The sequence below is a fragment of the Paramormyrops kingsleyae genome, chromosome 8 (genome assembly GCF_048594095.1).
Source record: "Paramormyrops kingsleyae isolate MSU_618 chromosome 8, PKINGS_0.4, whole genome shotgun sequence".
NCBI lineage: Eukaryota > Metazoa > Chordata > Actinopteri > Osteoglossiformes > Mormyridae > Paramormyrops > Paramormyrops kingsleyae.
This window is the reverse complement of record NC_132804.1, coordinates 16,249,205-16,275,856: the sequence shown is the minus strand read 5'-3', so window position 1 is coordinate 16,275,856 and position 26,652 is coordinate 16,249,205. Positions and strand designations below refer to the sequence as shown.

Below are 26,652 nucleotides of genomic sequence, written 5' to 3'. Positions count from 1 at the left end.
TGTGTGCGTATACATATTACAACATTTCCCATAAATGCAGTGAGCACAGAAAGCCGTGGGACGCTTCCTTAATTCTGTAAAACTGATGAAAATGTTTAACACAGGGGTCTCCAACTCCGGTCCTGGAGAGCTACTATCCAGTAGGTTTTCTATCCTACCTGGCTTCTGATGAGCCACACCTGTTCCTGGTATTTACCTGAGAACAGGTGTGGCTCATCAGAAGCCAGGTAGGATAGAAAACCTACTGGTTAGTAGCTCTCCAAGACCGGAGTAGGAGACCCCTGGTTTAACACATCTGCGTATATCTTCTGCACAGGCATTTTCTTTTTATCAAGTGTCACAATTTTCTGATGGACTCATTCAGTTCTGTTGTTGCCATTTTACTATTAATTGTAATTGTAGTAATTGCCCCTCAAAGGGATACTAAACAATAAGGCAAAACATTTGCAACAATGAAGCAACGTCTCAAGACTTTCTGTGAGCACTGTATAAAAAAAAAAAAGAAGACCATATTGTATATGTGTTATTTTAACATTTAGACTGTTTCAGATGAATCCTGGAGTTAAATGTCATGAATGTCATAAGTGTTAGCTCTAATCTGTTTTTTCTCTGTTCTGCTAGTCACTAATACTGATTCTATGTGGATTCTCTCTGTGGGTCACTCAATGTCATATATTTAGCATTCAGATCTTTAGTTAGCACTAAATTACTTTTGCCTGTTAACTGTTAAGATGTAGATTTTATTTCTGGTAGGTCCTACAAGTTAACAATTATTAATTATCTCTCAAAAGCTAATAGTATTTTTGGCAATTTTGGGCCAGTCACACAATTTCACACTCCTCTGTGGGACGCACCCTGTTTCTTTATGTGCATATTAATAATCTTTGCACCGCATCATCTTCATTCCTGATGTTGTCCCCATCGGATTGGCATACTGGGGACGACGTCTGTGTCGAAGTTATAATACTGGAATACCTTGTAACATAAGACGGATCAGATACTGATGGGGTAAATGGCCGTCATCTGCCGTAGACCTCGCAGAATTCTTGGTGTTTTGGATCCTTCAACAGTTTGCTAAAAACTACTCGGTATCTTGACTATAAATTAAAGTTTAAAAAATACATGCGCATGCAACCGGATTGAATTAGGCCTATTTTACTTACACGTATCGGTTTACGTAAATATTTTCCTCCAAACCGGATGCATTATATATATACACATGTATATAAATATATATATACATATATATATATATACACATATATATTGCATTGTTTCTTTCTGAATAATTTCTGCTCGTCTCGTCGATAAGCCGACGATCCCTTTCTGCTTCGAAAAAGCATTTGACGATGGTCCCTAACATTTTGCTGAGAGTCATCAATTATGCAGGGTAACTGCACGCTTCGGGAAGGGAGATAGCGGCAACAATATGGCGACAACCGCAGTTTCTCCTGAACCTTTCGGACATCCGCAGTTCAGCGACGCCTTTCTGGATTTCTTTTAATGTTGAAAAAAGTAAGTATATCTTCTCCTTTGTCATTCGGCTGGGGATTTTTAACGAATAGGTGTCGTTTCTCTGCTGTCTACTGCACAAACCCTAATGCCGCAGAGCAGCGCTCTATCCAGCATCTTTTACCTGCATTTGTGAGTCGGCTGATTGCCAGCCTCCAATAGAGATGCGTTACAGTATAACACGCTGGAACAGACTTTTGCAATGTATTTGACAGAATCCACATGGGCAAATAGATTGGGGCAGTCGGGCAAAAGTATTTAAATTGGGTACCTTTGGGTGTTGGCCTTACAGTGCGCTGCATGACATTTTGATGTGTAGCGATGTGAAATATACGCATACCTTGGGATAGCGAGGTACGAATGTCAAACTTTGGTGGATTGTAAAAACAGAGAGAAAGGGTTGAATGTGGCAATACAAATTATTTCATCTTTTCCCCTGATGTTTATTGTCTCAGAATCGCGGAATGTAGTATCATAAACACCTATAACGTGGTAACTGTTTCCCAGTGCGCCCCCCCCCCACCCCCCAGTCTCCCCAGTCTGCCCAGTCATTACCTCGCTATACTTATTAAGGCTGTATTGCAAGAAAGCGCTATTTGGTGCAAAACGGATCCATTGCCAATCTCATATGAACGGTCATCTTTTTAAAAAGTCTCTATACAGTTATCAAGCTTATTGGGTATAATGTTATGAAAAAAGTAGGTACACTTTACGGGTGTGGTACGAGCTCTTCAATAAAATTTAGGTTTGAAAAATGTGCCAGTTGGTCTGAATCGTAGAAATTGGCGTTTCCTTTTTGCGCAGTGTGTTTATTCATGACGCATATCGCATTTAATTGTGCTTTTTCGACATATGCTTTAAGTTGGACGTGTAATCTCCGGCATGCAGAATCCCCCCACTGCAGTATTTTTAGAGCCTGTGGCCCGCACGGTGGAGAAGACGTTTACATGCAATCTTCGCGCATACCGGCCAGGAGCGTCTAATGTGAAATGAAGGAAAAAAATATTCAATTTCCAATGAGAACTTTAAATGCACAGTAATTAGCGAATATGATGTCCTTTTGTGGATTGTTTTAAAATAATATCAATGTAATATGATGTTCTCTGTAACTGCCAGAGAGATAAATGTAAGGAGCTGGTACTGGATTATGTGTTTTTTTTCCGTTAATTAAAAAGGCCATTCTTTGCTTTAGACGTGAAGTATAGAGTAATCGATAGCTGTCTTAATGCAGAGTAATAACAACCAGTGACATTTTGTTATTATTATTATTATTATTACTATTACCGCATTTATAGTCTCTGTGAACTCACAGAAGTCATACTACTTGCGGCTATTAACATTACTTTTGTAAGGCATTTCTTTCATTTTGGAAAGCTGTCTGCTGTGATGTGACTGTTTGTTTTAAGTTAACAGCGTTATGTGTTCATATAACCTGTGTGGTTGTTATATAAGCTGTGCCCACACTCATGTATTATACACAAACACCACAAATTTCCGGGTGTCAAGTTAAAATTCTGACGCAACATCTTTAGAGAATTAGGTCGTCAGTTTGTAATATCTTAATCTGACTGCTTTACATTCGTTTTGGAAGAAAGTCTTCATGTACTTTATTGGAATCTGATTGCGCCTATGGTTATAGCGATCAGTAATGTGATCTTTTTTGTTGTAAGACAAACGGGATAGCAAATGCCTCCAGTGTCCTTCTGGGCAGGCGGTATATGTGCGTGTCGCTGGCCCGGCGCGTCGTGCCCCACGTCCATCAGGATGGTGTCACCTCCGTGCTAGAGTGGTCAGTTACTTGGCTTCTGATTCCGCTATCGGTCGCCGCACCTCTGTCTATACCGCCCTGCGCCGTAATTCTCTTTCGTACTCGGTTATCTCCCCCGATTTTGCATAACGGGAGCCTTAATGCGCTCTTTGGTCATCCGTACTTCGGAGTGGTCCTGAAATGGACAGCGTCCGTTTGACACCGCGGCGAGCTACGGCTTCCCAGCCACTAACAGGCCGGGTCCCTCTGGATTAAGCTGGCACCGAGACTGACTTCGGCGACGGCCACCGGATTGCCACTGTTACTGTCTTGGAAAATGTGCTCTGGAGATGGACTTGAGCTGCAGTGCATTTATCTACTTTTGAGCTAAAAGTAAGTATTCACTCCTCGTCTGCGCGTACTTCCGAAAGCTCAGTAAGGTTTAAAACTAATATGATGGTTTAATAAAGAAATAAAAATAAAATCCAAATTTTGCTTTAAAAGTGCATGCTTTAGTTTCGTCACGAGTAGCTTTTTAAATGCTGCAAAATTAGGCATCGTGATAGTGGTGAGTGCTGGTGTTGCAGGAGAGGCAGCACGTTGCTTTCCGTGCTTATGATTCACCTTGAACAAACCTCAGCTACACCGACACTTATATTTTGCCCTGTCATGTTTTCGGGTTAGGACTTAAAAATGACTGATCTTGTTCTTACGGAATAGTTTTCTGTAAAATTATTATTATTTATTTTTTTTTTTTTTTTGGGGGGGGGGGGGGGGGGTGGGGGGTGGGATCGAGCGTTAGGACGCAGGGGGATGTCTGTGTGATCAGCAGCTGTATGGTATCGACGCTGCTTCTTCTTGCTGACATCGCTGAATTAGCGCTTGAAATAAGGGAATAAACTCCGAATCAATAGATTATGGATCCTTAGAGGCGCACAATCGCGGAAGGGGGGTACATTAAACACAAAAAGGATGCTGAGCGCTGTTAGTGGCGGCGAAGAGAATATTTTACAGTTGTCCAATTTTATTATTTCGGACTCATCTGCATATAGGACAGAGACGCCACTTGAAAGGTATCCCAATACTTCTCATGTACTATGTGCAGTGGCACGTTGTTGTGCAGTGGAGTATTTGCAGTTTGGTGCAGGAAAAATAAATGACTAAAGGCAAATTGATAAGTGTTTGGTGATGGCGAGAATTTTGGCTTGGGGCGGGGGAGGGGGTCATGGGGTAATCATGGAAGCAGCACGTACTGTACAAGTATGAAACAGAGTGTGACGTCGGTATGTAACGGGACGCCGGAAGTCGTTAATATATGGATTGGATATGCGCTGTTTTTTCCGGCTACTGATTGTTTTAAAAGTAATCATTTTAGAAAGATCTTAAGTCTGCACTTAAAGTTGGCTGCAGTGTACTTATGCCTACATCATTGCAGGAAAACGACCCTTTATTATATTAAGTGGCGTAGGGTCCCTTATCGGGGATTATATAGGCCTACTGCGTGAGGAGTGATCACTTAGCACAACTTATCGAAGTATGTATTGTACGAAATATTAGACTGTACTAATAGCAATTTTATTGCTTTTTAACTTAATATTTCACTCGTTACATTTATTGGCTTTTTACCTATAGGCTATATCACACTCTACAGCATTGCACAGACTACGGATTGTTTAGAAAGTTCGGATAAGTTGAATTTGTTACATGTATAATGCCATATGAAATGAATAACAAAACAATGGAAATACAGTATGTACAAGTTTTCTTCTTCAAATAGAAATGGCAATTTTTCTAAACAGAGACCGATATGTGCTTTTAAATAGCCTTTATTTATTTGTTTGTTTGTTTGTTTTGTATTTATTTGCGATGTGTAATATAATTAAGTAATACAGTTACCAAGGTATGACAAGATTTCTTTATGGGACATCAGATGTTTTTGGTGACTATGCACAGAAATGCTTTTTTGGCAGAAAATAATAATAATAATAATAATAATAATAATAATAATAATAATTTATTTTATAGCCTGACCTTGCATGTTTCTGAACTCTACCCCACGGTGAATTAGAGGGTTAGCCTAGTGTGTCAATCATGACGTTTGAAAGACACACAAAGAGGACGGAACACAGGAGACGTCAGCTGACCAGGGATGTTGACTACAGTACTTTTTAAAATAGAAGTCCTTTTAAGAATATTACCTTGCTGCATCGTTGCTACAGAGAGCATTTGTTTCTCCTGTCAGAGACTCATTGACGGTGTTTATTTTCTTTTTCCCTGGCCCTTCTTCAGATGTTTTGCTGGAACACGCAACTATGCTTTGACGGCAATGCTGGAATTTTCTCCAATGCGGGCTGGGGGGGGGGGGGGGGACTCGTGTGATTTGTATATGGATATGGTTCCTGTGTTTACCTGGGGCTGTGATTACTGAGAGAATAGGGTCATGTTACACAAGACGCCCGGAGTTTAGAGGGAGGTGCAAGAATCGAACATTCGTGAGATCGTCCTTGGGAGGGTCTTGAGTTCTCATGCATGAAATATGTCTGAGATCCCTCTTGCTGTAATGCCTCTTTCTATATGCATTTAAAATGGAGGAGAAACTTGGCTTTGCGCTCCCAATGGCCAGCGTGGGGTGAGCGAGGCAGACATATTCCATTCACATCTCCCGGCTGCCTTCTACCTTTCTACCTGAGCATTTTTCTTGGAGTCAGTGTAAATGGCAGGGATGTCATGATAGTAAGAGGATGAGCTTGTTATTGTAGGTGTCTCTGCAATGGCTCCTCTGGAATAATCACCTATACTTTTTTGTTTGTTTGTTTGTTTGTTTTGCTGCTTAACGTATTGTGGAAAAATACTGAATACTAATTTGTAGAATATGCTTGAATTTCTTTGAAAAAAGAAAAGATTGGCAGCATATTAAATGACCTCATGTGGAGCCTTTTCCAGAATGCCCAACTGGGAATGCATTAGTGCACCAGATGGAAAAGGGCGAACTCTTCACTGGGGTGTGCAAAACAGGACACAGTCCCTCCTGGCTGTGTCTTTGGGCTCATGGAGTCTTTTTGGCCTTCAGGAGCTGGATGTAGGACTGGATTACCCTGGATTACCCTGGATTACCCTGTACCTCTCTGCCAGGCACCCAGGAGATGTGTGAAAAGTGCCTCCGAGGGAACCCAGATTTTGAGTAAATCTCTTGGAAATATAATTATTACAGATATGAAACCGGACAAAATATGAACTGATTTTTACATTTTAAAAGCTAATTTTAATAATAAATTATAAAATACACTCAACTTTTTTGAAGTTTTGGCATAGGCTGTAATATAGTTAAATGTATTGTTTACGTTTTACATTGGCCTATCATTTTTGAGGAGGCAATTTATACTAATGGATTTTATAAATAAGCAGATATGTTTGGGTTTATATGTATTTATTAGGCCTATTATACAACCCAGTTTCCAAAAAAAGTAAATTAAAACAATACTATGATTTATAAATAATATAAACCAATATTTAATTGAAAATAGAACAAAGACAATATATCAAATGTGGAAACTGTGAAATTTTATTGTATTATGTCAAATATATGCTCAATTTGAATTTGATGCCAGCAACATGTTTCAAAAAAGTTGGAATAAGGGCGTGTTTGGGACTGTGTTGCATCGCCTCTTCTTTTAACAGCACTATAAACATTTGGGAACTGAGGAGACCAGTTGCTGGAGTTTCGAAAGTGAAATGTTGTTGCATTCTTGCCTGATACAGATTTCAACTGCTCAACAGTTCAGGGTCTCCATTGTCTTATTTTTTGTTTCATGATGCATCAAATGTTTTCAATGGGTCACAGATCTGGACTGCAGGCCGGCTAGTCTAGCACCCAGACTTTTCTACTACGGAGCTATTTTGTAGTATTATGCACAGAATGCAGTTTCACATTGTCTTGCTGAAACTGACAAGGCCTTCTCTCAAAAAGACGTCTGGCTGGCAGCATATATTGCTCCACAACCTGAATATATCGTTCAGCATTAATCGTGCCTTCCAAGACGTGCAAGCTACCCAAGCCATGGGCACTAATGCACCCCCATACCATCACGGACGCTGGCCTATGAACTGTCTGCTGATAACAAGCTGGATCATCCCTCTCCTCTTTAGCCTGGAGGATGCAGCAGCCATGATTTCCAAAAAGAATTTAAAATTTTGATTCGTCAGCCCTCAGGACAGTTTTCCAATTTGCCTCAGTCCTTTTTAAATGACTTAGGGCCCAGAAAAGTCAGCGGCATTTCTGGATCATGGTTTCTTCTTTGCACGGTAGAGCTTCATCCTGCATTTATGGATGAAGTGATGAACTGTGTTCACAGATGATGGTTTGTGCTTCTGAGCCCTTACACTGATTTCCACAATGGAATCGTGTCTGTTTTTAATGCAGCGCTGCCTGAGGACCTGAAGATTGTGGCTCTCCAATACTGGTTTTCAACCAATTTCTCCGGATTCTCTGAATCTTTTAATGGTATTATGTTCCGTAGATTATGAACGTTATTTTTTCTGTTATCTATAATGTCCATTTTAAACACATTAAATGTAAACGACACAAATACAACAAAGAATTCCTCTTGAACATAGCATTATTTTCAGGTGAATAGCATGTCCCAGAACACTCTGGTCAACAGTCACTTTGTAATTTTAAATCGGACCATTGCTACAGTGAATGGATAGTATTATTGATTGAAATGAATATGAAAATGTATAATTTTGCCTCTTCAATGGATTACGTACTTCAGGTATGAGATATTACGCTGGAAGTCAATTTGAGTGGCTGTTAATTACTTAATTAGTGTGTGGCGTTTACTGAACGTTCATCCGTTTATCCACTTTTATTTTCCATGGAAGGCTCCTGCAATGCATTACTGCGTACAGTCCTTAGAATGGTCATCTTTGTGTCATTACAGACGCTCCTCTACTCAAGAACGAGATACGTTCCGATCGGCTGTTCGTACTTTGAAATGTTCCTAAGTCGTTATTCAACATCATTTTAAGGGTATACGCAAGTACAAAGATCTAGGATGCTGAGAGTACGCACGCTACGCTGCTGCGCGGTGGGAGTAGCGGCCAGAATTCGTACTAGGTGGAAATGGCGCGCAGAAAAAAAAAATTGATATTGCAGACGGCAATATTGCAATATTGCAACGGGAGCCCAATGAACACAATTTGGACTTACAGTCCTCTTCGTTCGTATGTCTGAAAGTTTGTAAGTAGAGGAGCTTCTGTATATACATTGCAAAAAGTTACATTTGTTTGCAGCTTGTGTCATTATTAATGATTATGCATTATTTATTTGTTTTTGTTTTATTGATAATAGCATTTTAAGTGGCAGTAATAGTAGCAGACAAGTGACAGTTTATCTGCATTCATTGTTTGTTGGTGTGCATGTCTGTTTAGTGGGTGGGGGGCGGTTGTATTTAATAAATTGTGGGGATAAAATGTGTGGGGGTGGCAAAACCTGTTACTTTTTAGCTTAGGGGACATGTTTCAGGTGCCCACAATATAAACCTCAATTTCATACAAATTTGTGAATGTAATCAAAAAACAATTTCTATTTTGTTTGGTTATTTATGGTTAAGGATAGGGCTGGGTAGGGGAAAGGGTTATCATAGTTAGAATTAGGGTTATGCTCAAATTATGACTGGAATATATAAATTGAATGTATGTGTGTAGCTCCATTTGGTTGCTAAACTTATACCAGAGACTTGTGCTGGTTCCATTATTCCATCACTACTGGAGGTGGACAATGCTTTAATCACACAAGAAGTCATAGGGCCAAAGAAACAGAGCTGGAAGAAGAACATACCGTTCAGCAGAAGGTCATTCTCTGAAAATGATGATCTTGAAGAAAAAGCCCACACCACAGTACAGTCTACTCTCTAAGGACGATGATGTAAAACACATGGGTGATCTGTCATAAGGAGAAAGCATCCATTTTTTTATTTAGGATGTTTGTTTCTTTGATTTCTGCATGGTAGATTTTCTATTAGTAAACACAGTCAGCCTGTTCTTATTAAGTTATGACATAATTACGTTTTTTGTGTTTTTCCACCTTTAATGAGTCTATTATTATTATTATTATTATTATTATTATTATTATTAATGATAATAATACTTTTATTGGGGGTGTGGGGGTGGATAATTCAGGACCAGAAAGTAAAAATCCAGACCAAGATTTTGTTTCAACCAACCAGTTGAGCATAAAGAGTCACAGTTACAAGACTACTCAAGTGGATGGTTGAAACAAAATCTTGGTCTGGATTTTTACTCTGTGTTCAGTGTGTCCCCTTCATTTTGCCCTGTACTTCCTCAAATAGGCTCCAGGCTCACTCTGTTCCAGATTCTGTAAAGGAAAATGGATCATTGTGGTTTTTGCTGTTGTTGTATACCTTTCTTAATAGCTTCCAGTTTGACATGAAATTGACGGAGCTGCTGCTGCTCTCTGCTTCTCCTCCTAGAGCTGGCTGCCCTGGATGGTACATAACTAAAGAAGAAGTTGCTGCAGGATGAAAACATGGCTGCACCCATTTTCGCACCGCCAGGACCTGAGAGCTTCAAGAGGTTCACCCCAGAAACTTTGGCCAATATCGAGAAGCGCATCAATGAACAGAAGAAGAAGAAGCCGCCAAAGTCTGATAGCAGTCATCGCGACGACGATGATGACAACAAAGACCGTCCCAACACCGACCTGGAGGCTGGCCGTAGCGTGCCCTATATCTACGGGGACATTCCTCCGGGTATGGTGACAGTGCCACTGGAGGACATTGACCCATTCTATGCAGATAAGCAAGTGAGTTCCTCCTCAACTGTGTCTCCACATGCCAGCCACTTCAGTCTTCCTCTTGACAGTTAGTGCCCCACCCAACAGGAGCAGTAAAAATGAAACTGCCCCTGCAGTGAAGACGGAAGTGAAGGGTGGGGTGGGGGGGGGGGGGGGGGCCGGGGGGGGCTATCCCAATTATTCTATTAAGAGCACGGTTTATTTATGTTTATATGTTGTTTGTCTCTGTGGGTGTCAAGGCATAATCCTGAGTCGTTGATTTTTTAGACCATCCTTTGCTGCGATTGTAAAGGAATGTCAGAGAGCTCTTAATCCAGCTTGGTAAAATCAGATCACTGTGGACAAAACACTGGTTCATTGAATTTATTTTCTGGTACCTAGAAGTACACAGTGTCAGGTGACAAGCATACAAGTTTCTTTGCCCAATAAGAGGCCTTCTGATAACAGGGGATTGTCTGTAAGCGAGTGAATGATCTTAAGAAAATATGATTAGTGGATATCAGATTGACATTTTGTTTTCTCTGATACGTTGGCTTCTGGGCTACAGTAGTCTCTCGGTTTATGTGCCTTTTGACCTTCACCTAGTTCTGCAGCGTTGTCTTAAAGATCTCCATCAGCCTTTGTGAAGCTGGGATCGGCTCAGTGCAAAGGATGGGATATTGAGGTGATTCTAAATGCATGTCTTAAATTGCTTCCCCCCTGCCCCCCTCTCCTTGTGGCAGTATCTTAATGCAGCAGGAAAACAGTGGCTGCAGTGGCTCTGGAACAGTACATCCTCAGGAGACTGCGCCTTGTCAGGCCAATGGAGGGTGATCAGGGGAAAGAGCCGCCTTCTGATTGGATGGCTTCTAAAGTGTGTGTCACTCACGCGGCCTGCTGCGTGTGGCTCCCGAGTCAGGGTCTGTGTAACATGGGCAGTGCACATGTGACATATGTATAACTGAACCCTCTGTATCAACGCGCAACGCAAATTTGTCCCTTGGAGACTCAGACTTTGCGATTCTCCTCACACCTGGAGTCTTGTTTCTATGTGTGGCTCCAGTGCTGTCTAGTGACACTTTGACAGGTTCTTGCAATGTTCTTTTTTGGCATTGTTTCATAGCATTGTACAAAGAAAGCAGAATAACACAAAGTGATTAACTTTTCGTATTTTCATCAGCTAATCAGCATATAACAAGTACATGATGTCATCAAGCATATTTTGTGTTACCTAGACATCTTGCCTCACTGGAAAATCAGTGGAAATTTAGAACTCAGTGGGTACACGAGATGCAAAGACCTAGAATTCTGCAGCTACCCCCTCACATATGATGCTAGCTGCTTAGCCAGATTATATACTGTGCTAGCGGCCATTTTGAACCTCACTGTGTAGGTCTCCCTTTTTTTTACATCAGTGAAGGAAAAGCAGAGCAGCAGATTAAATTCTTGAAAGTCACTCTTCATCATTCTCTGTCCTTTCCACAACCTGTAGACTTGCAGTCTTGGTTACCGATTGAATCGGCTTCTGATTCCTGGGATCGTTGTTGCCTTCTGCATTTTTTAGTGGTGGGTTGTGGGTAGGTAATGAAGAGTGTGTTAAATGGGGCTTACTGTAATGAGAGATCAAATCCACACTCCTCCTATACTGTTATTGTGGGAAAAGCTTTTAAATCTGCCAATGATGGATGAATCATAGAGTTTCCACACATCTTATGTCAAAGTTGGCTAAAATTAGATTAAATTAATTCATTATTATTCATTATTGTATTAAAAGTCGGCATTCTGATCTGATATAAAAAGGTAGACGATCGATATATGTTAATGAGTCTTTTGATGTAATTTGTTATCAGCACCTTTTATGTTCAGGAATAATGAATATAAGGGAATTTGCCCATGTGATGTAGGTAGTACAGCTGTATTGTGTTTGGACCGGTGATGCAGGTAGTACAGCTGTATCCTCTTTGGGCCGGTGATGTAGGTAGTACAGCTGTATTGTGTTTGAGCCTGTGATGTAGGTAGTACAGCTGTATTGTGTTTAGGACTGTGATGTAGGTAGTACAGCTGTATCCTCTTTGGGCCGGTGATGTAGGTAGTACAGCTGTATTGTGTTTGAGCCTGTGATGTAGGTAGTACAGCTGTATTGTGTTTGAGCCTGTGATGTAGGTAGTACAGCTGTATTGTGTTTGGCCCTGTGATGTAGGTAGTACAGCTGTATTGTGTTTGGCCCTGTGATGTAGGTAGTACAGCTGTATTGTGTTTGGCCCTGTGATGTAGGTAGTACAGCTGTATTCTGTTTAGGACTGTGATGTAGGTAGTACAGCTGTATCCTCTTTGGGCCGGTGATGTAGGTAGTACAGCTTTATTGTGTTTGAGCCTGTGATGTAGGTAGTACAGCTGTATTGTGTTTGGCCCTGTGATGTAGGTAGTACAGCTTTATTGTGTTTGAGCCTGTGATGTAGGTAGTACAGCTTTATTGTGTTTGAGCCTGTGATGTAGGTAGTACAGCTGTATTCTTTTTGGGCCGGTGATGTAGGTAGTACAGCTGTATTCTGTTTGGGCCAGTGATGTAGGTAGTACAGCTGTATTCTGTTTGGCCCTGTGATGTAGGTAGTACAGCTGTATTCTGTTTGGGCCGGTGATGTAGGTAGTACAGCTGTATTCTGTTTGGGCCGGTGATGTAGGTAGTACAGCTGTATTGTGTTTAGGACTGTGATGTAGGTAGTACAGCTGTATCCTCTTTGGGCCAGTGATGTAGGTAGTACAGCTGTATCCTCTTTGGGCCAGTGATGTAGGTAGTACAGCTGTATTGTGTTTGAGCCTGTGATGTAGGTAGTACAGCTGTATTGTGTTTGGGCCGGTGATGTAGGTAGTACAGCTGTATTCTGTTTGGGCCGGTGATGTAGGTAGTACAGCTGTATTCTGTTTGGGCCGGTGATGTAGGTAGTACAGCTGTATTCTGTTTGGCCCTGTGATGTAGGTAGTACAGCTGTATTCTGTTTGGGCCGGTGATGTAGGTAGTACAGCTGTATTCTGTTTGGCCCTGTGATGTAGGTAGTACAGCTGTATTCTGTTTGGCCCTGTGATGTAGGTAGTACAGCTGTATTCTGTTTGGCCCTGTTATGTAGGTAGTACAGCTGTATTCTGTTTGGGCCGGTGATGTAGGTAGTACAGCTGTATTCTGTTTGGGCCGGTGATGTAGGTAGTACAGCTGTATTCTGTTTGGCCCTGTGATGTAGGTAGTACAGCTGTATTCTGTTTGGCCCTGTGATGTAGGTAGTACAGCTGTATTCTGTTTGGCCCTGTTATGTAGGTAGTACAGCTGTATTCTGTTTGGCCCTGTGATGTAGGTAGTACAGCTGTATTCTGTTTGGGCCGGTGATGTAGGTAGTACAGCTGTATTCTGTTTGGCCCTGTGATGTAGGTAGTACAGCTGTATTCTGTTTGGCCCTGTGATGTAGGTAGTACAGCTGTATTCTGTTTGGCCCTGTTATGTAGGTAGTACAGCTGTATTCTGTTTGGCCCTGTGATGTAGGTAGTACAGCTGTATTCTGTTTGGGCCGGTGATGTAGGTAGTACAGCTGTATTCTGTTTAGGACTGTGATGTAGGTAGTACAGCTGTATTCTTTTTGGGCCGGTGATGTAGGTAGTACAGCTGTATTCTTTTTGGGCCGGTGATGTAGGTAGTACAGCTGTATTCTTTTTGGGCCGGTGATGTAGGTAGTACAGCTGTATTCTTTTTGGGCCGGTGATGTAGGTAGTACAGCTGTATTCTGTTTGGCCCTGTGATGTAGGTAGTATAGCTGTATTCTTTTTGGGCCGGTGATGTAGGTAGTACAGCTGTATTCTGTTTGGGCCGGTGATATAGGTAGTACAGCTGTATTCTGTTTGGGCCGGTGATGTAGGTAGTACAGCTGTATTCTTTTTGGGCCGGTGATGTAGGTAGTACAGCTGTATTCTTTTTGGGCCGGTGATGTAGGTAGTACAGCTGTATTCTGTTTGGCCCTGTGATGTAGGTAGTACAGCTGTATTCTTTTTGGGCCGGTGATGTAGGTAGTACAGCTGTATTCTGTTTGGGCCGGTGATATAGGTAGTACAGCTGTATTCTGTTTGGGCCGGTGATGTAGGTAGTACAGCTGTATTCTTTTTGGGCCGGTGATGTAGGTAGTACAGCTGTATTCTGTTTGGGCCAGTGATGTAGGTAGTACAGCTGTATTCTTTTTGGGCCGGTGATGTAGGTAGTACAGCTGTATTCTGTTTGGGCCGGTGATGTAGGTAGTACAGCTGTATTCTGTTTGGGCCGGTGATGTAGGTAGTACAGCTGTATTCTTTTTGGGCCGGTGATGTAGGTAGTACAGCTGTATTCTTTTTGGGCCGGTGATGTAGGTAGTACAGCTGTATTCTGTTTGGGCCGGTGATGTAGGTAGTACAGCTGTATTCTTTTTGGGCCGGTGATGTAGGTAGTACAGCTGTATTCTTTTTGGGCCGGTGATGTAGGTAGTACAGCTGTATTCTTTTTGGGCCGGTGATGTAGGTAGTACAGCTGTATTCTGTTTGGGCCGGTGATATAGGTAGTACAGCTGTATTCTGTTTGGGCCAGTGATGTAGGTAGTACAGCTGTATTCTTTTTGGGCCGGTGATGTAGGTAGTACAGCTGTATTCTGTTTAGGACTGTGATGTAGGTAGTACAGCTGTATTCTTTTTGGGCCGGTGATGTAGGTAGTACAGCTGTATTCTTTTTGGGCCGGTGATGTAGGTAGTACAGCTGTATTCTGTTTGGGCCGGTGATGTAGGTAGTACAGCTGTATTCTTTTTGGGCCGGTGATGTAGGTAGTACAGCTGTATTCTGTTTGGGCCGGTGATGTAGGTAGTACAGCTGTATTCTGTTTGGGCCGGTGATGTAGGTAGTACAGCTGTATTCTGTTTGGGCCGGTGATGTAGGTAGTACAGCTGTATTCTTTTTGGGCCGGTGATGTAGGTAGTACAGCTGTATTCTTTTTGGGCCGGTGATGTAGGTAGTACAGCTGTATTCTGTTTGGGCCGGTGATATAGGTAGTACAGCTGTATTCTGTTTGGGCCGGTGATGTAGGTAGTACAGCTGTATTCTTTTTGGGCCGGTGATATAGGTAGTACAGCTGTATTCTGTTTGGGCCGGTGATGTAGGTAGTACAGCTGTATTCTGTTTGGGCCGGTGATGTAGGTAGTACAGCTGTATTCTTTTTGGGCCGGTGATGTAGGTAGTACAGCTGTATTCTTTTTGGGCCGGTGATGTAGGTAGTACAGCTGTATTCTTTTTGGGCCGGTGATGTAGGTAGTACAGCTGTATTCTTTTTGGGCCGGTGATGTAGGTAGTACAGCTGTATTCTGTTTGGGCCGGTGATGTAGGTAGTACAGCTGTATTCTTTTTGGGCCGGTGATGTAGGTAGTACAGCTGTATTCTTTTTGGGCCGGTGATGTAGGTAGTACAGCTGTATTCTGTTTGGGCCGGTGATGTAGGTAGTACAGCTGTATTCTTTTTGGGCCGGTGATGTAGGTAGTACAGCTGTATTCTTTTTGGGCCGGTGATGTAGGTAGTACAGCTGTATTCTTTTTGGGCCGGTGATGTAGGTAGTACAGCTGTATTCTTTTTGGGCCGGTGATGTAGGTAGTACAGCTGTATTCTGTTTGGGCCGGTGATGTAGGTAGTACAGCTGTATTCTTTTTGGGCCGGTGATGTAGGTAGTACAGCTGTATTCTTTTTGGGCCGGTGATGTAGGTAGTACAGCTGTATTCTTTTTGGGCCAGTGATGTAGGTAGTACAGCTGTATTCTGTTTGGGCCGGTGATATAGGTAGTACAGCTGTATTCTGTTTGGGCCGGTGATGTAGGTAGTACAGCTGTATTCTTTTTGGGCCGGTGATATAGGTAGTACAGCTGTATTCTGTTTGGGCCGGTGATGTAGGTAGTACAGCTGTATTCTGTTTGGGCCGGTGATGTAGGTAGTACAGCTGTATTCTTTTTGGGCCGGTGATGTAGGTAGTACAGCTGTATTCTTTTTGGGCCGGTGATGTAGGTAGTACAGCTGTATTCTTTTTGGGCCGGTGATGTAGGTAGTACAGCTGTATTCTTTTTGGGCCGGTGATGTAGGTAGTACAGCTGTATTCTGTTTGGGCCGGTGATGTAGGTAGTACAGCTGTATTCTTTTTGGGCCGGTGATGTAGGTAGTACAGCTGTATTCTTTTTGGGCCGGTGATGTAGGTAGTACAGCTGTATTCTTTTTGGGCCGGTGATGTAGGTAGTACAGCTGTATTCTGTTTGGGCCGGTGATATAGGTAGTACAGCTGTATTCTGTTTGGGCCGGTGATGTAGGTAGTACAGCTGTATTCTTTTTGGGCCGGTGATGTAGGTAGTACAGCTGTATTCTGTTTGGGCCGGTGATGTAGGTAGTACAGCTGTATTCTTTTTGGGCCGGTGATGTAGGTAGTACAGCTGTATTCTTTTTGGGCCGGTGATGTAGGTAGTACAGCTGTATTCTTTTTGGGCCGGTGATGTAGGTAGTACAGCTGTATTCTGTTTGGGCCGGTGATGTAGGTAGTACAGCTGTATTCTTTTTGGGCCGGTGATGTAGGTAGTACAGCTGTATTCTTTTTGGGCCGGTGATGTAGGTAGTACAGCTGTATTCTTTTTGGGCCGGTGATGTAGGTAGTACAGCTGTATTCTGTTTGGGCCGGTGATATAGGTAGTACAGCTGTATTCTGTTTGGGCCGGTGATGTAGGTAGTACAGCTGTATTCTTTTTGGGCCGGTGATGTAGGTAGTACAGCTGTATTCTTTTTGGGCCGGTGATGTAGGTAGTACAGCTGTATTCTTTTTGGGCCGGTGATGTAGGTAGTACAGCTGTATTCTGTTTAGGACTGTGATGTCGGTAGTACAGCTGTACAGCTGTATTGTGTTTGGGCCGGTGATGTAGGTAGTACAGCTGTATTCTGTTTAGGACTGTGATGTAGGTAGTACAGCTGTACAGCTGTATTCTGTTTTGGCCGGTGATGTAGGTAGTACAGCTGTATTCTTTTTGGGCCGGTGATGTAGGTAGTACAGCTGTATTCTTTTTGGGCCGGTGATGTAGGTAGTACAGCTGTATTCTTTTTGGGCCGGTGATGTAGGTAGTACAGCTGTATTCTTTTTGGGCCGGTGATGTAGGTAGTACAGCTGTATTCTTTTTGGGCCGGTGATGTAGGTAGTACAGCTGTATTCTTTTTGGGCCGGTGATGTAGGGAGTACAGCTGTATTCTTTTTGGGCCGGTGATGTAGGTAGTACAGCTGTATTCTTTTTGGGCCGGTGATGTAGGTAGTACAGCTGTATTCTTTTTGGGCCGGTGATGTAGGTAGTACAGCTGTATTCTGTTTGGGCCGGTGATGTAGGTAGTACAGCTGTATTCTGTTTGGCCCTGTGATGTAGGTAGTACAGCTGTATTCTTTTTGGGCCGGTGATGTAGGTAGTACAGCTGTATTCTTTTTGGGCCGGTGATGTAGGTAGTACAGCTGTATTCTTTTTGGGCCGGTGATGTAGGTAGTACAGCTGTATTCTTTTTGGGCCGGTGATATAGGTAGTACAGCTGTATTCTTTTTGGGCCGGTGATGTAGGTAGTACAGCTGTATTCTTTTTGGGCCGGTGATGTAGGGAGTACAGCTGTATTCTTTTTGGGCCGGTGATGTAGGTAGTACAGCTGTATTCTTTTTGGGCCGGTGATGTAGGTAGTACAGCTGTATTCTTTTTGGGCCGGTGATGTAGGGAGTACAGCTGTATTCTGTTTGGGCCGGTGATGTAGGTAGTACAGCTGTATTCTGTTTGGGCCGGTGATGTAGGTAGTACAGCTGTATTCTGTTTGGGCCGGTGATGTAGGTAGTACAGCTGTATTCTGTTTGGGCCGGTGATGTAGGTAGTACAGCTGTATTCTGTTTGGGCCGGTGATGTAGGTAGTACAGCTGTATTCTGTTTGGGCCGGTGATGTAGGTAGTACAGCTGTATTCTGTTTGGGCCGGTGATGTAGGTAGTACAGCTGTATTCTGTTTGGCCCTGTGATGTAGGTAGTACAGCTGTATTCTGTTTGGGCCGGTGATATAGGTAGTACAGCTGTATTCTTTTTGGGCCGGTGATGTAGGTAGTACAGCTGTATTCTTTTTGGGCCGGTGATGTAGGTAGTACAGCTGTATTCTGTTTGGGCCGGTGATGTAGGTAGTACAGCTGTATTCTGTTTGGGCCGGTGATGTAGGTAGTACAGCTGTATTCTTTTTGGGCCGGTGATGTAGGTAGTACAGCTGTATTCTTTTTGGGCCGGTGATGTAGGTAGTACAGCTGTATTCTTTTTGGGCCGGTGATGTAGGTAGTACAGCTGTATTCTTTTTGGGCCGGTGATATAGGTAGTACAGCTGTATTCTTTTTGGGCCGGTGATGTAGGTAGTACAGCTGTATTCTTTTTGGGCCGGTGATGTAGGGAGTACAGCTGTATTCTTTTTGGGCCGGTGATGTAGGTAGTACAGCTGTATTCTTTTTGGGCCGGTGATGTAGGTAGTACAGCTGTATTCTTTTTGGGCCGGTGATGTAGGGAGTACAGCTGTATTCTTTTTGGGCCGGTGATGTAGGTAGTACAGCTGTATTCTTTTTGGGCCGGTGATGTAGGTAGTACAGCTGTATTCTTTTTGGGCCGGTGATGTAGGTAGTACAGCTGTATTCTTTTTGGGCCGGTGATGTAGGGAGTACAGCTGTATTCTTTTTGGGCCGGTGATGTAGGTAGTACAGCTGTATTCTTTTTGGGCCGGTGATGTAGGTAGTACAGCTGTATTCTTTTTGGGCCGGTGATGTAGGTAGTACAGCTGTATTCTGTTTGGGCCGGTGATGTAGGTAGTACAGCTGTATTCTGTTTGGCCCTGTGATGTAGGTAGTACAGCTGTATTCTTTTTGGGCCGGTGATGTAGGTAGTACAGCTGTATTCTTTTTGGGCCGGTGATGTAGGTAGTACAGCTGTATTCTTTTTGGGCCGGTGATGTAGGTAGTACAGCTGTATTCTTTTTGGGCCGGTGATATAGGTAGTACAGCTGTATTCTTTTTGGGCCGGTGATGTAGGTAGTACAGCTGTATTCTTTTTGGGCCGGTGATGTAGGGAGTACAGCTGTATTCTTTTTGGGCCGGTGATGTAGGTAGTACAGCTGTATTCTTTTTGGGCCGGTGATGTAGGTAGTACAGCTGTATTCTTTTTGGGCCGGTGATGTAGGGAGTACAGCTGTATTCTTTTTGGGCCGGTGATGTAGGTAGTACAGCTGTATTCTTTTTGGGCCGGTGATGTAGGTAGTACAGCTGTATTCTTTTTGGGCCGGTGATGTAGGTAGTACAGCTGTATTCTTTTTGGGCCGGTGATGTAGGTAGTACAGCTGTATTCTGTTTGGCCCTGTGATGTAGGTAGTACAGCTGTATTCTGTTCGTGACTGTGATGTAGGTAGTACAAAGGTGTTGTTTTTGCCCCTGGCATGTAGGTAGTACACTGTATTTGGAACATAATATTGAAGTGTAACAGTCCATTGTGCAAGTCTTCAGGATCTGGCTAAAAATCTGCAGTAGAAGGTGTTGGGAATGGGGGGCGGTGGTGGGAGACATTCAATGCTGGGGTACATAAGCCAACCAAGACCTGCACAGTGTGTGCAAAGTGAACGATCATGTGGATGTAGAGAGATGTGGGCCTGTGGAATGTGGAGCTGGGAAAAACATCACCAGTGCTGCCTGCACCACACCGTGGAGGAAACAGCCAGTCAGAGCCTCAGTGCAGCAGCCTGCGGCAGCCTGACTAGCTGCTAGGGGATGTGAGGATCCCTCCTAGAACTGGCCCCATGTCTCATAGCGTGTGTCCTTCAAGTTTCTTGAGCACTGCCCGCGCCACGGGAGACCAGTGCCTGGGATGCGAGTGCATGGCAGATTACCTCAGTAATGTTCTGATGCGTGACTGAACAGCACAGTCCGAACGGGGCCTGAGAGGGTGGGGCTCAACAGTAGAGGTGTCCATATGACGTCTCCTTTTGACAGACGTTCAGTTTTGTTTTGGTTTGAGAGAACTGGAAACCAGAAAGGGAGAATGAGAATCTTGCACAAAACAGTAGGTTGTCATATTAAGTCAGTCATGCGCTGCATTTAAATAAATAGTCTCCCACTTTTTCTGGTGGTTTTTGCAGTTCCGAGTTTCAACGGGTATTGTGTTCAAAGTGGACTCAGCCAAGATAAGTCCAAGACTTGGGAGTGTATGAGCACCAAGCACTTGGCCAAATACCACTTTTAAATGTGCTACTAGCGCTTTGAACCTGGGTAAATACCCACTACGTAATGTTCCAAGGGGTGCTATGGTGCCCCCTTGTTAGCACCATTGCCTCACGCCTCTCGGCCCATGGTTTGATTCTCCTCCCTGGGTCTGCGTGGGTGGAGTTTTCATTTTGCCCCATATTGGTTTTCTTTGCTTTACCCCCAGAGTCCGAAAACGCGCTACGGTGAATTAGAGTTGCCAAATTGTCTTTCCGTGTGAATGTATGTATAAATGGTAGATGTTCTCTGCCATGGGTCTGTGTTTTTTCCCCTGCCTTACCTGTGGCTTCTGGGATAGGCTCCGGATTCCCACGATGCTACACTGGACGAGAGGGTAAGGAAAATGGATGTATGATTGGATGGAATTTTTGAAACAACGAAATATTTCAGTTTTTCAACCAACAGATATTATTATACATGTATCTGTAAATGCAGAATAAAAGTGGTTATTTGTGCTCCCCATCAGTGAAGACCTCTTTTCTTGGGACACAAGTTGAAGCTCTGTGTATGTTTAAACTGTAGATTTCTGATCGAAAGTCATCTTTATGATTCCTGAGAGTTACTCTTGCTGTGGATGCTGATTGTTGCTCCTTTTGCTTACCGAGAGGGTCCTGTATTCCTAAAGATGTGAGTATATTGCATGGAAAAGGCAGGTGTGTCAGTGACCTGGTCTTCATGTAAGGGTGTAGGGTGTAGGTACTGGGGGGGACGTTTACCCCCCAATGTTTAATTTGGCTTCAGTCATCCCCCTATAAATAGTCCTTTGTATTTAAACTATTAAGTCCCCCCCCCCCCCAAATCAAACTCTCTACACCACTGTCTTCAAGGCAGATTCATAGAAGAAGTTTACATTTGGGGACTAGCGTTTGTTTGAGTCTGGTGCCTGTAGATCAGGGGTGGCCAATCTTATCCGCGAAGGGCCGGTGTATATACACGTTTTTGGGATAACCTGTAGGTCAGCTGTTCAAACCCAGGTGTGAGGACTCTTCAGCCAATCAGTCCTCTAATTAGTAATCTAATTAGGGAGTTGCAGCGAAAACCTGCATACACACCGGCCCTTTGCGGATAAGATTGGCCACCCCTGCTGTAGATGGAAATGGGGACAGGCCGGATGGTGAAATTCACTTCTCATTTGTGTTGTGTTGTTACAAGGAGACGCGGTCATGGGTTGTACACAGTAGGGCTGGCCCTGCGCTCCTCCTGATTGTTTGCCCGTGGATGGTGTGACCTGGTGGCTTTTATATTGAACGTACGAGTGGCCCATTTGACAAACATAATTTCTTCTCCGTGTCTTTGGTGTTGAGTCTTGATGAAACAGGACGCCGGTCCCTCCACATGTGATTCAATCGCTGACAGAGTAGGCTGGTGTTGATGCCTTTTATTGCCCTTTTATCACCCATGGGGAACACATCAGATAGCTTTAAGAAACATCCCACCTAGACAATGAACACTGTGACCTTGGGAAGCATTTAGGGAATAGTCAGAAAACTTCAGCCTGACTGGACTGGACACTGGGTCTGTTTCAGGAAACACAACAACCCCCTAAAGAAACATTGGATGAGTGTATGTGTGGGTGCACTTCTGTATATCTGCTTATCCTCTGCTGCGCTCTGCCAAGGTCTCATAGACAGAACTGACCAAGGTTGTATGACCAGACTAGCTTTGCCAATGCAGGTGAGGTGAACCAAACATGCTGTAACTGTGGAATTGAAATCAGGAAGCTGACAGGAAGGGCTTCTACAGAGAACATGTGCGCCGAGTGTAAAGATGTCCTTTTCCTCCTGCTGCACCCCCCCCCCCCCCCCACAGCTCTCCACCAGCACTTTCTCTCTCCCTCTCTCGCTCTATCCCTCCTCTCTCTCTCACCCTCTCTCCCCCTTTCTCTGAGCTTGCAGCACTAGTGAAACCTGACTACAGCTGCAGTTTGTCATGGTGTGGATGGGTGGGAGAGCTGGCCGGGGGGGAAGAGGAGGAGGAGGAGGAGGAGGAGAAATGCAGCGTTGCAGTCCCAGCTTCCCCAGTGGGAGGTGCTGGGAGGGGGGGGGGTTCAGCTTTCAGAGCTGTCTGGGCCAAATAGAAAGTGCAGTAGAAAGAGGTGTAAGGCTGTGAAGTCATGCTTGTATGTGCGCGTGTGTGCATGCATGAGCACATTTGTGAGCATGTTGTTTTGTGCACATACGTGTGGGATACTTAGTCAGCTGTTTGGAGACACAGTCCGTTTAGGTGCAATGTTGTAATGGCCTTTTGTAGCAGATAGGCAGTTTTCTCATCTTTTATTGCTTTAAAACCTGACTGTGAATGAACGTCCCGCCTCCTGACACCGGGGCCAATCACAAGGCTCGTTCCATGGGCCACACACATCAGCTGCTGCCAGGGGCCCTTTATCTCAGCCCTCGTTTAGTGGTCACTTTTTAACTTCCCCCCCCTTCTGCGCTGTGGATCCCTGAAGCGGGATCTATGGATTTGAGCCCAATCAGGCAGGTGCTCAGTATCAGGTGAAGAGCATAGTGTCTGGAGAAAGACCCAGCGTCCACCTCGGGGCTGGGCTCACTGGGGAGGCAGTGCGTCTTCCGCACATCTGTAGCTGTACTGCTGAATGAACAGGGGAGGGGCTGTTAAATGGCGCTGGCGTGTGTGGGGGTGATCAGTGAGTGGGATGGTGTGCGGGGGGGGTGATCAGTGGGTGGGTTTTATAGAGCTGCCCCTCCCCAGTTTGTATTTTTTTTTCCTTTGCTTTGCTGTATAATAAATCAGATCGGCAGCACATTTTAATGCTGTCTGGGGCCTGCTTGCTGATGACACAGCAGTGCACGGCTGTGGGGGTGGGACACGGGCGTGTGGGACATTGTGCAACCAAAGGAAAATGTATCACTCTCGGTAATGGCCATGTGCTGGGGCAGGCGGGGGTGGGCGGAGGGGGGTTGGGGATGTATACTGTTGAGGTTATGCTTATTTATAAAGTTGTTCTTTAATCTCAAATCAGATTTTATTATGGGAAAGATTTACATAATGGATCTGGACGCTAGAATTCACCATTACAGTACGTAGGATCAAGGACTAGGAGATAAGCCTTGGTCGTTCTGGAGGGATGGGTGACCTTATTGTGGAGGTGATTTCCTGACTTGGTCCGGAAAGATGTCTTATCAAATTCGGTGCTGTCCCGTGTGAAGGGCGTTTTCCAGACCACTTCAGAGGCCGTGCCTTTGCTCTGGTTGGCCCATGGCATCCACTCTGCAGCAGCCTAGGGAGGCTTTGTGATGTAGCCAGGAGATGCGTGTGTAGGACCGGGCTGGTCAGAATTCCCATCCTTCCCAAAAGTGCTGGCTCACCCCACGTTTCCTGCACAGCGCATCTGACGTCACACGTCTGTCCTCGGCCCCGTCCGAGGGAAAGCTGCTTATTCTGCTCTCGTTGACCGCGGACTGACAGTGCGACCTGATGTCCATCCCGGCTCGCTTTCCGTCAGTGTGTAAATCCCCACATCCATCCTTAATGCATTACGAGTGAAATTGTGGGGTGGAACTAATTTTAGAGTCGATTTTTTTTTATTTTGGCTGAATTTTTTGGTGTTTCGAAGGGAAGGAGGGGGTCACACTGAAAAATGCACATGACTGATTCATGCAAATCTCCCTGTTTTATTTAAATAGGATAGGATTGTAACACCTTTATACCTATTCCTGCCCACTCTGTCTCTCCCTGTTTTTTCTGGGCTATTTACAAACCAGCCACGCCCACCAACCATCCAGGATTAATGTATCTAACGTACTTTTCATATCAGGTCTACTTTCTGGCCTTCCGTGTGGATTCAGATTTCAGTGTAATCTCTCTGAGTAACAGCTAAGCTATTTAGCAAGATAATGTGACTGAGGGGGAATGATTTGCAGGTGGCTTTTTGCAGATCTGATGGTGGAGTGAAAACCTAAAGCTCAGGGAGGCTGATGGTTTGGGTTATGGGGACATTGGTCAGGGTTCATTTGGGATGCGTCACCAGAAGGGACCTTATGTTCGAGACTGTGCCCATTCAGGTGTCTCCTTCAGGTTTTCTGAAGCACTGGTGACGTTTAACAATACTAGCCTGTCCTAGTATGTCTCAACATCCTTTCAGCAGTTCCCTTCTTAAACTAGGTACCCTCAGATGAAAATTGACTGGAGCTTGGGATCCCCCACCATTAAAGCATGATCACATAAGTAATTCAGGGCTTACATCACATACATTATATAAAAAACTAGTATCTAAAGTAATATTACTTTAAATTGGTAGTTAAGTAAAATTAATTGCAGCAAAAACTTCTAAAAATGTCTTGTAAATGATTGAAAATATTTGCATTCATGAAAATGCATTCATGAAATGAATGTTAATTTTTTAAATTAACATTTACAGGGACACTGTGGTCCCTCCATTCAGGTCTCTCTGCAGTGGGCCGCTGCTCCTCAGTCTGCAGTCCCTCCCCGGCAGGTCTCTCTGCAGTGGGCCGCTGCTCCTCAGTCTGCAGTCCCTATTAGCACACTGTGGTCCCTCTCAGCAGATCTCTGCAGTGGGCCGCTGCTCCTCAGTCTGCAGTCCCTATTAGCACACTGTGGTCCCTCTCAGCAGATCTCTGCAGTGGGCCGCTGCTTCTCCGTCTATGTCCATTCCCTGGCAGGTCTCTCTGCAGTGGGCCGCTGCTCCTCAGTCTGCAGTCCCTCCCCGGCAGGTCTCTCTGCAGTGGGCCGCTGCTCCTCAGTCTGCAGTCCCTATTAGGACACTGTGGTCCCTCTCAGCAGATCTCTGCAGTGGGCCACTGCTCCTCAGTCTGTGGTCCCTCCCCGGCAGGTCTCTGCAGTGGGCTGCTGCTTCTCAGTCTGTGGTCCCTCCCGGCAGGTCTCTCTGCAGTGGGCCGCTGCTCCTCTGTCTGCAGTTCCTATTAGGGCACTGTGGTCCCTCTCAGCAGATCTCTGCATTGGGCCGCTGCTTCTCCGTCTATGTCCATTCCCTGGCAGGTCTCTCTGCAGTGGGCCGCTGCTCCTCAGTCTGCAGTCCCTCCCCGGCAGGTCTCTCTGCAGTGGGCCGCTGCTCCTCAGTCTGCAGTCCCTATTAGGACACTGTGGTCCCTCTCAGCAGATCTCTGCATTGGGCCGCTGCTCCTCAGTCTGTGGTCCCTCCCCGGCAGGTCTCTTTGCAGTGGGCCACTGCTGCTCAGTCTGCAGACCCTAATAGGACACTGTGGTCCCTCCCCGCAGGTCTCTCTGCAGTGCACCGCTGTTCCTCAGTCTGCAGTCCATATTAGGACTCTGTGGTCCCTCCCGGCAGGTCTCTCTGCAGTTGGCCGCTGCTCCTCAGCCTGTGGTCCCCCCCCGCTGGTCTCTCTGCTGTGGGCCACTGCTACTCAGTCTGCAGTCCCTATTAGGACACAGTGGTCCCTCCCGGCAGGTCTCTCTGCAGTTGGCCGATGCTCCTCAGCCTGTGGTCCCCCCCCGCTGGTCTCTCTGCTGTGGGCCACTGCTACTCAGTCTGCAGTCCCTATTAGGACACAGTGGTCCCTCCCGGCAGGTCTCTCTGCAGTGGGCCGCTGCTCCTCAGTCCGTGGTCCCTATTAGGACACTGTGATCCCTCCCCAGCGGATCTCTCTGCAGTGGGCCGCTCCTCAGTCTGTGGTCCCTCCCGGCAGGTCTCTGCAGTGGGCCGGTGCTCCTCAGTCTGCAGTCCCTATTAGGACACTGTGGTCCCTCCTGGCAGGTCTCTGCAGTGGGACACGGCTTCTCAGTCTGTGGTCCCTCCCCGGTGGGTCTCTCTGCAGTGGGCCACTGCTCCTCCGTCTGCAGTCCCCAGCAGAATCATCATATCTTGGAAAGACTGATCATTTCATTTAGTTCTTTTGGCTTTTTTGGGTCCTCATTTCAGGTGCTTGTCATTCTCATACTACTTTATCTACATTTTACATTTGCTGGATCCTTTCCAGAATGCCAGTTAGCAAAATGGCCAAAATGTACTTAAGGGAATGAAACCAGTGTTTCAAACCAGGATCATCATTCTGCATCCTTGACTCGTAATATGGTAGGCACCGACTGCCGGCGGGTCAGGCCATTTTTTTGGGCCGTATAAGTAGCTACATGTTAGCTAACGTCATAATGAGCTGCTTTTCTTTGATGTCAAAAATGGTCCCTTGAAGTTCTTAGGTCATGTTGTGTGGTCATAAAAAGCAGAGCCCTATCACCCTGAAACCCAAGGTCAAGCAGGGTCTGGTTTGATTTGTCCCTCAGCCTTTGGGCTCTCTGTCCTCTTCCTGTAATGGGTGGCCTCC

General features: G+C 44.8%; 1 protein-coding gene across 2 annotated transcripts in view; it reads left to right on the top strand.

Moving 5' to 3' along the window:
* The first annotated feature begins 1,389 nt into the window (after positions 1-1,389).
* scn8ab (sodium channel, voltage gated, type VIII, alpha subunit b) overlaps positions 1,390-26,652 on the top strand; it is a 73,058-nt gene continuing 47,795 nt past the window's right edge. For both annotated transcript variants that reach the window (XM_023790666.2, XM_023790667.2), the window contains exons 1-2: positions 1,390-1,515; positions 9,751-10,082. In XM_023790666.2, the coding sequence (XP_023646434.1) occupies positions 9,807-10,082 (276 nt within the window). In that variant the 5' untranslated portion in view covers positions 1,390-1,515; positions 9,751-9,806. The remainder of the gene's footprint in view (positions 1,516-9,750; positions 10,083-26,652) is intronic.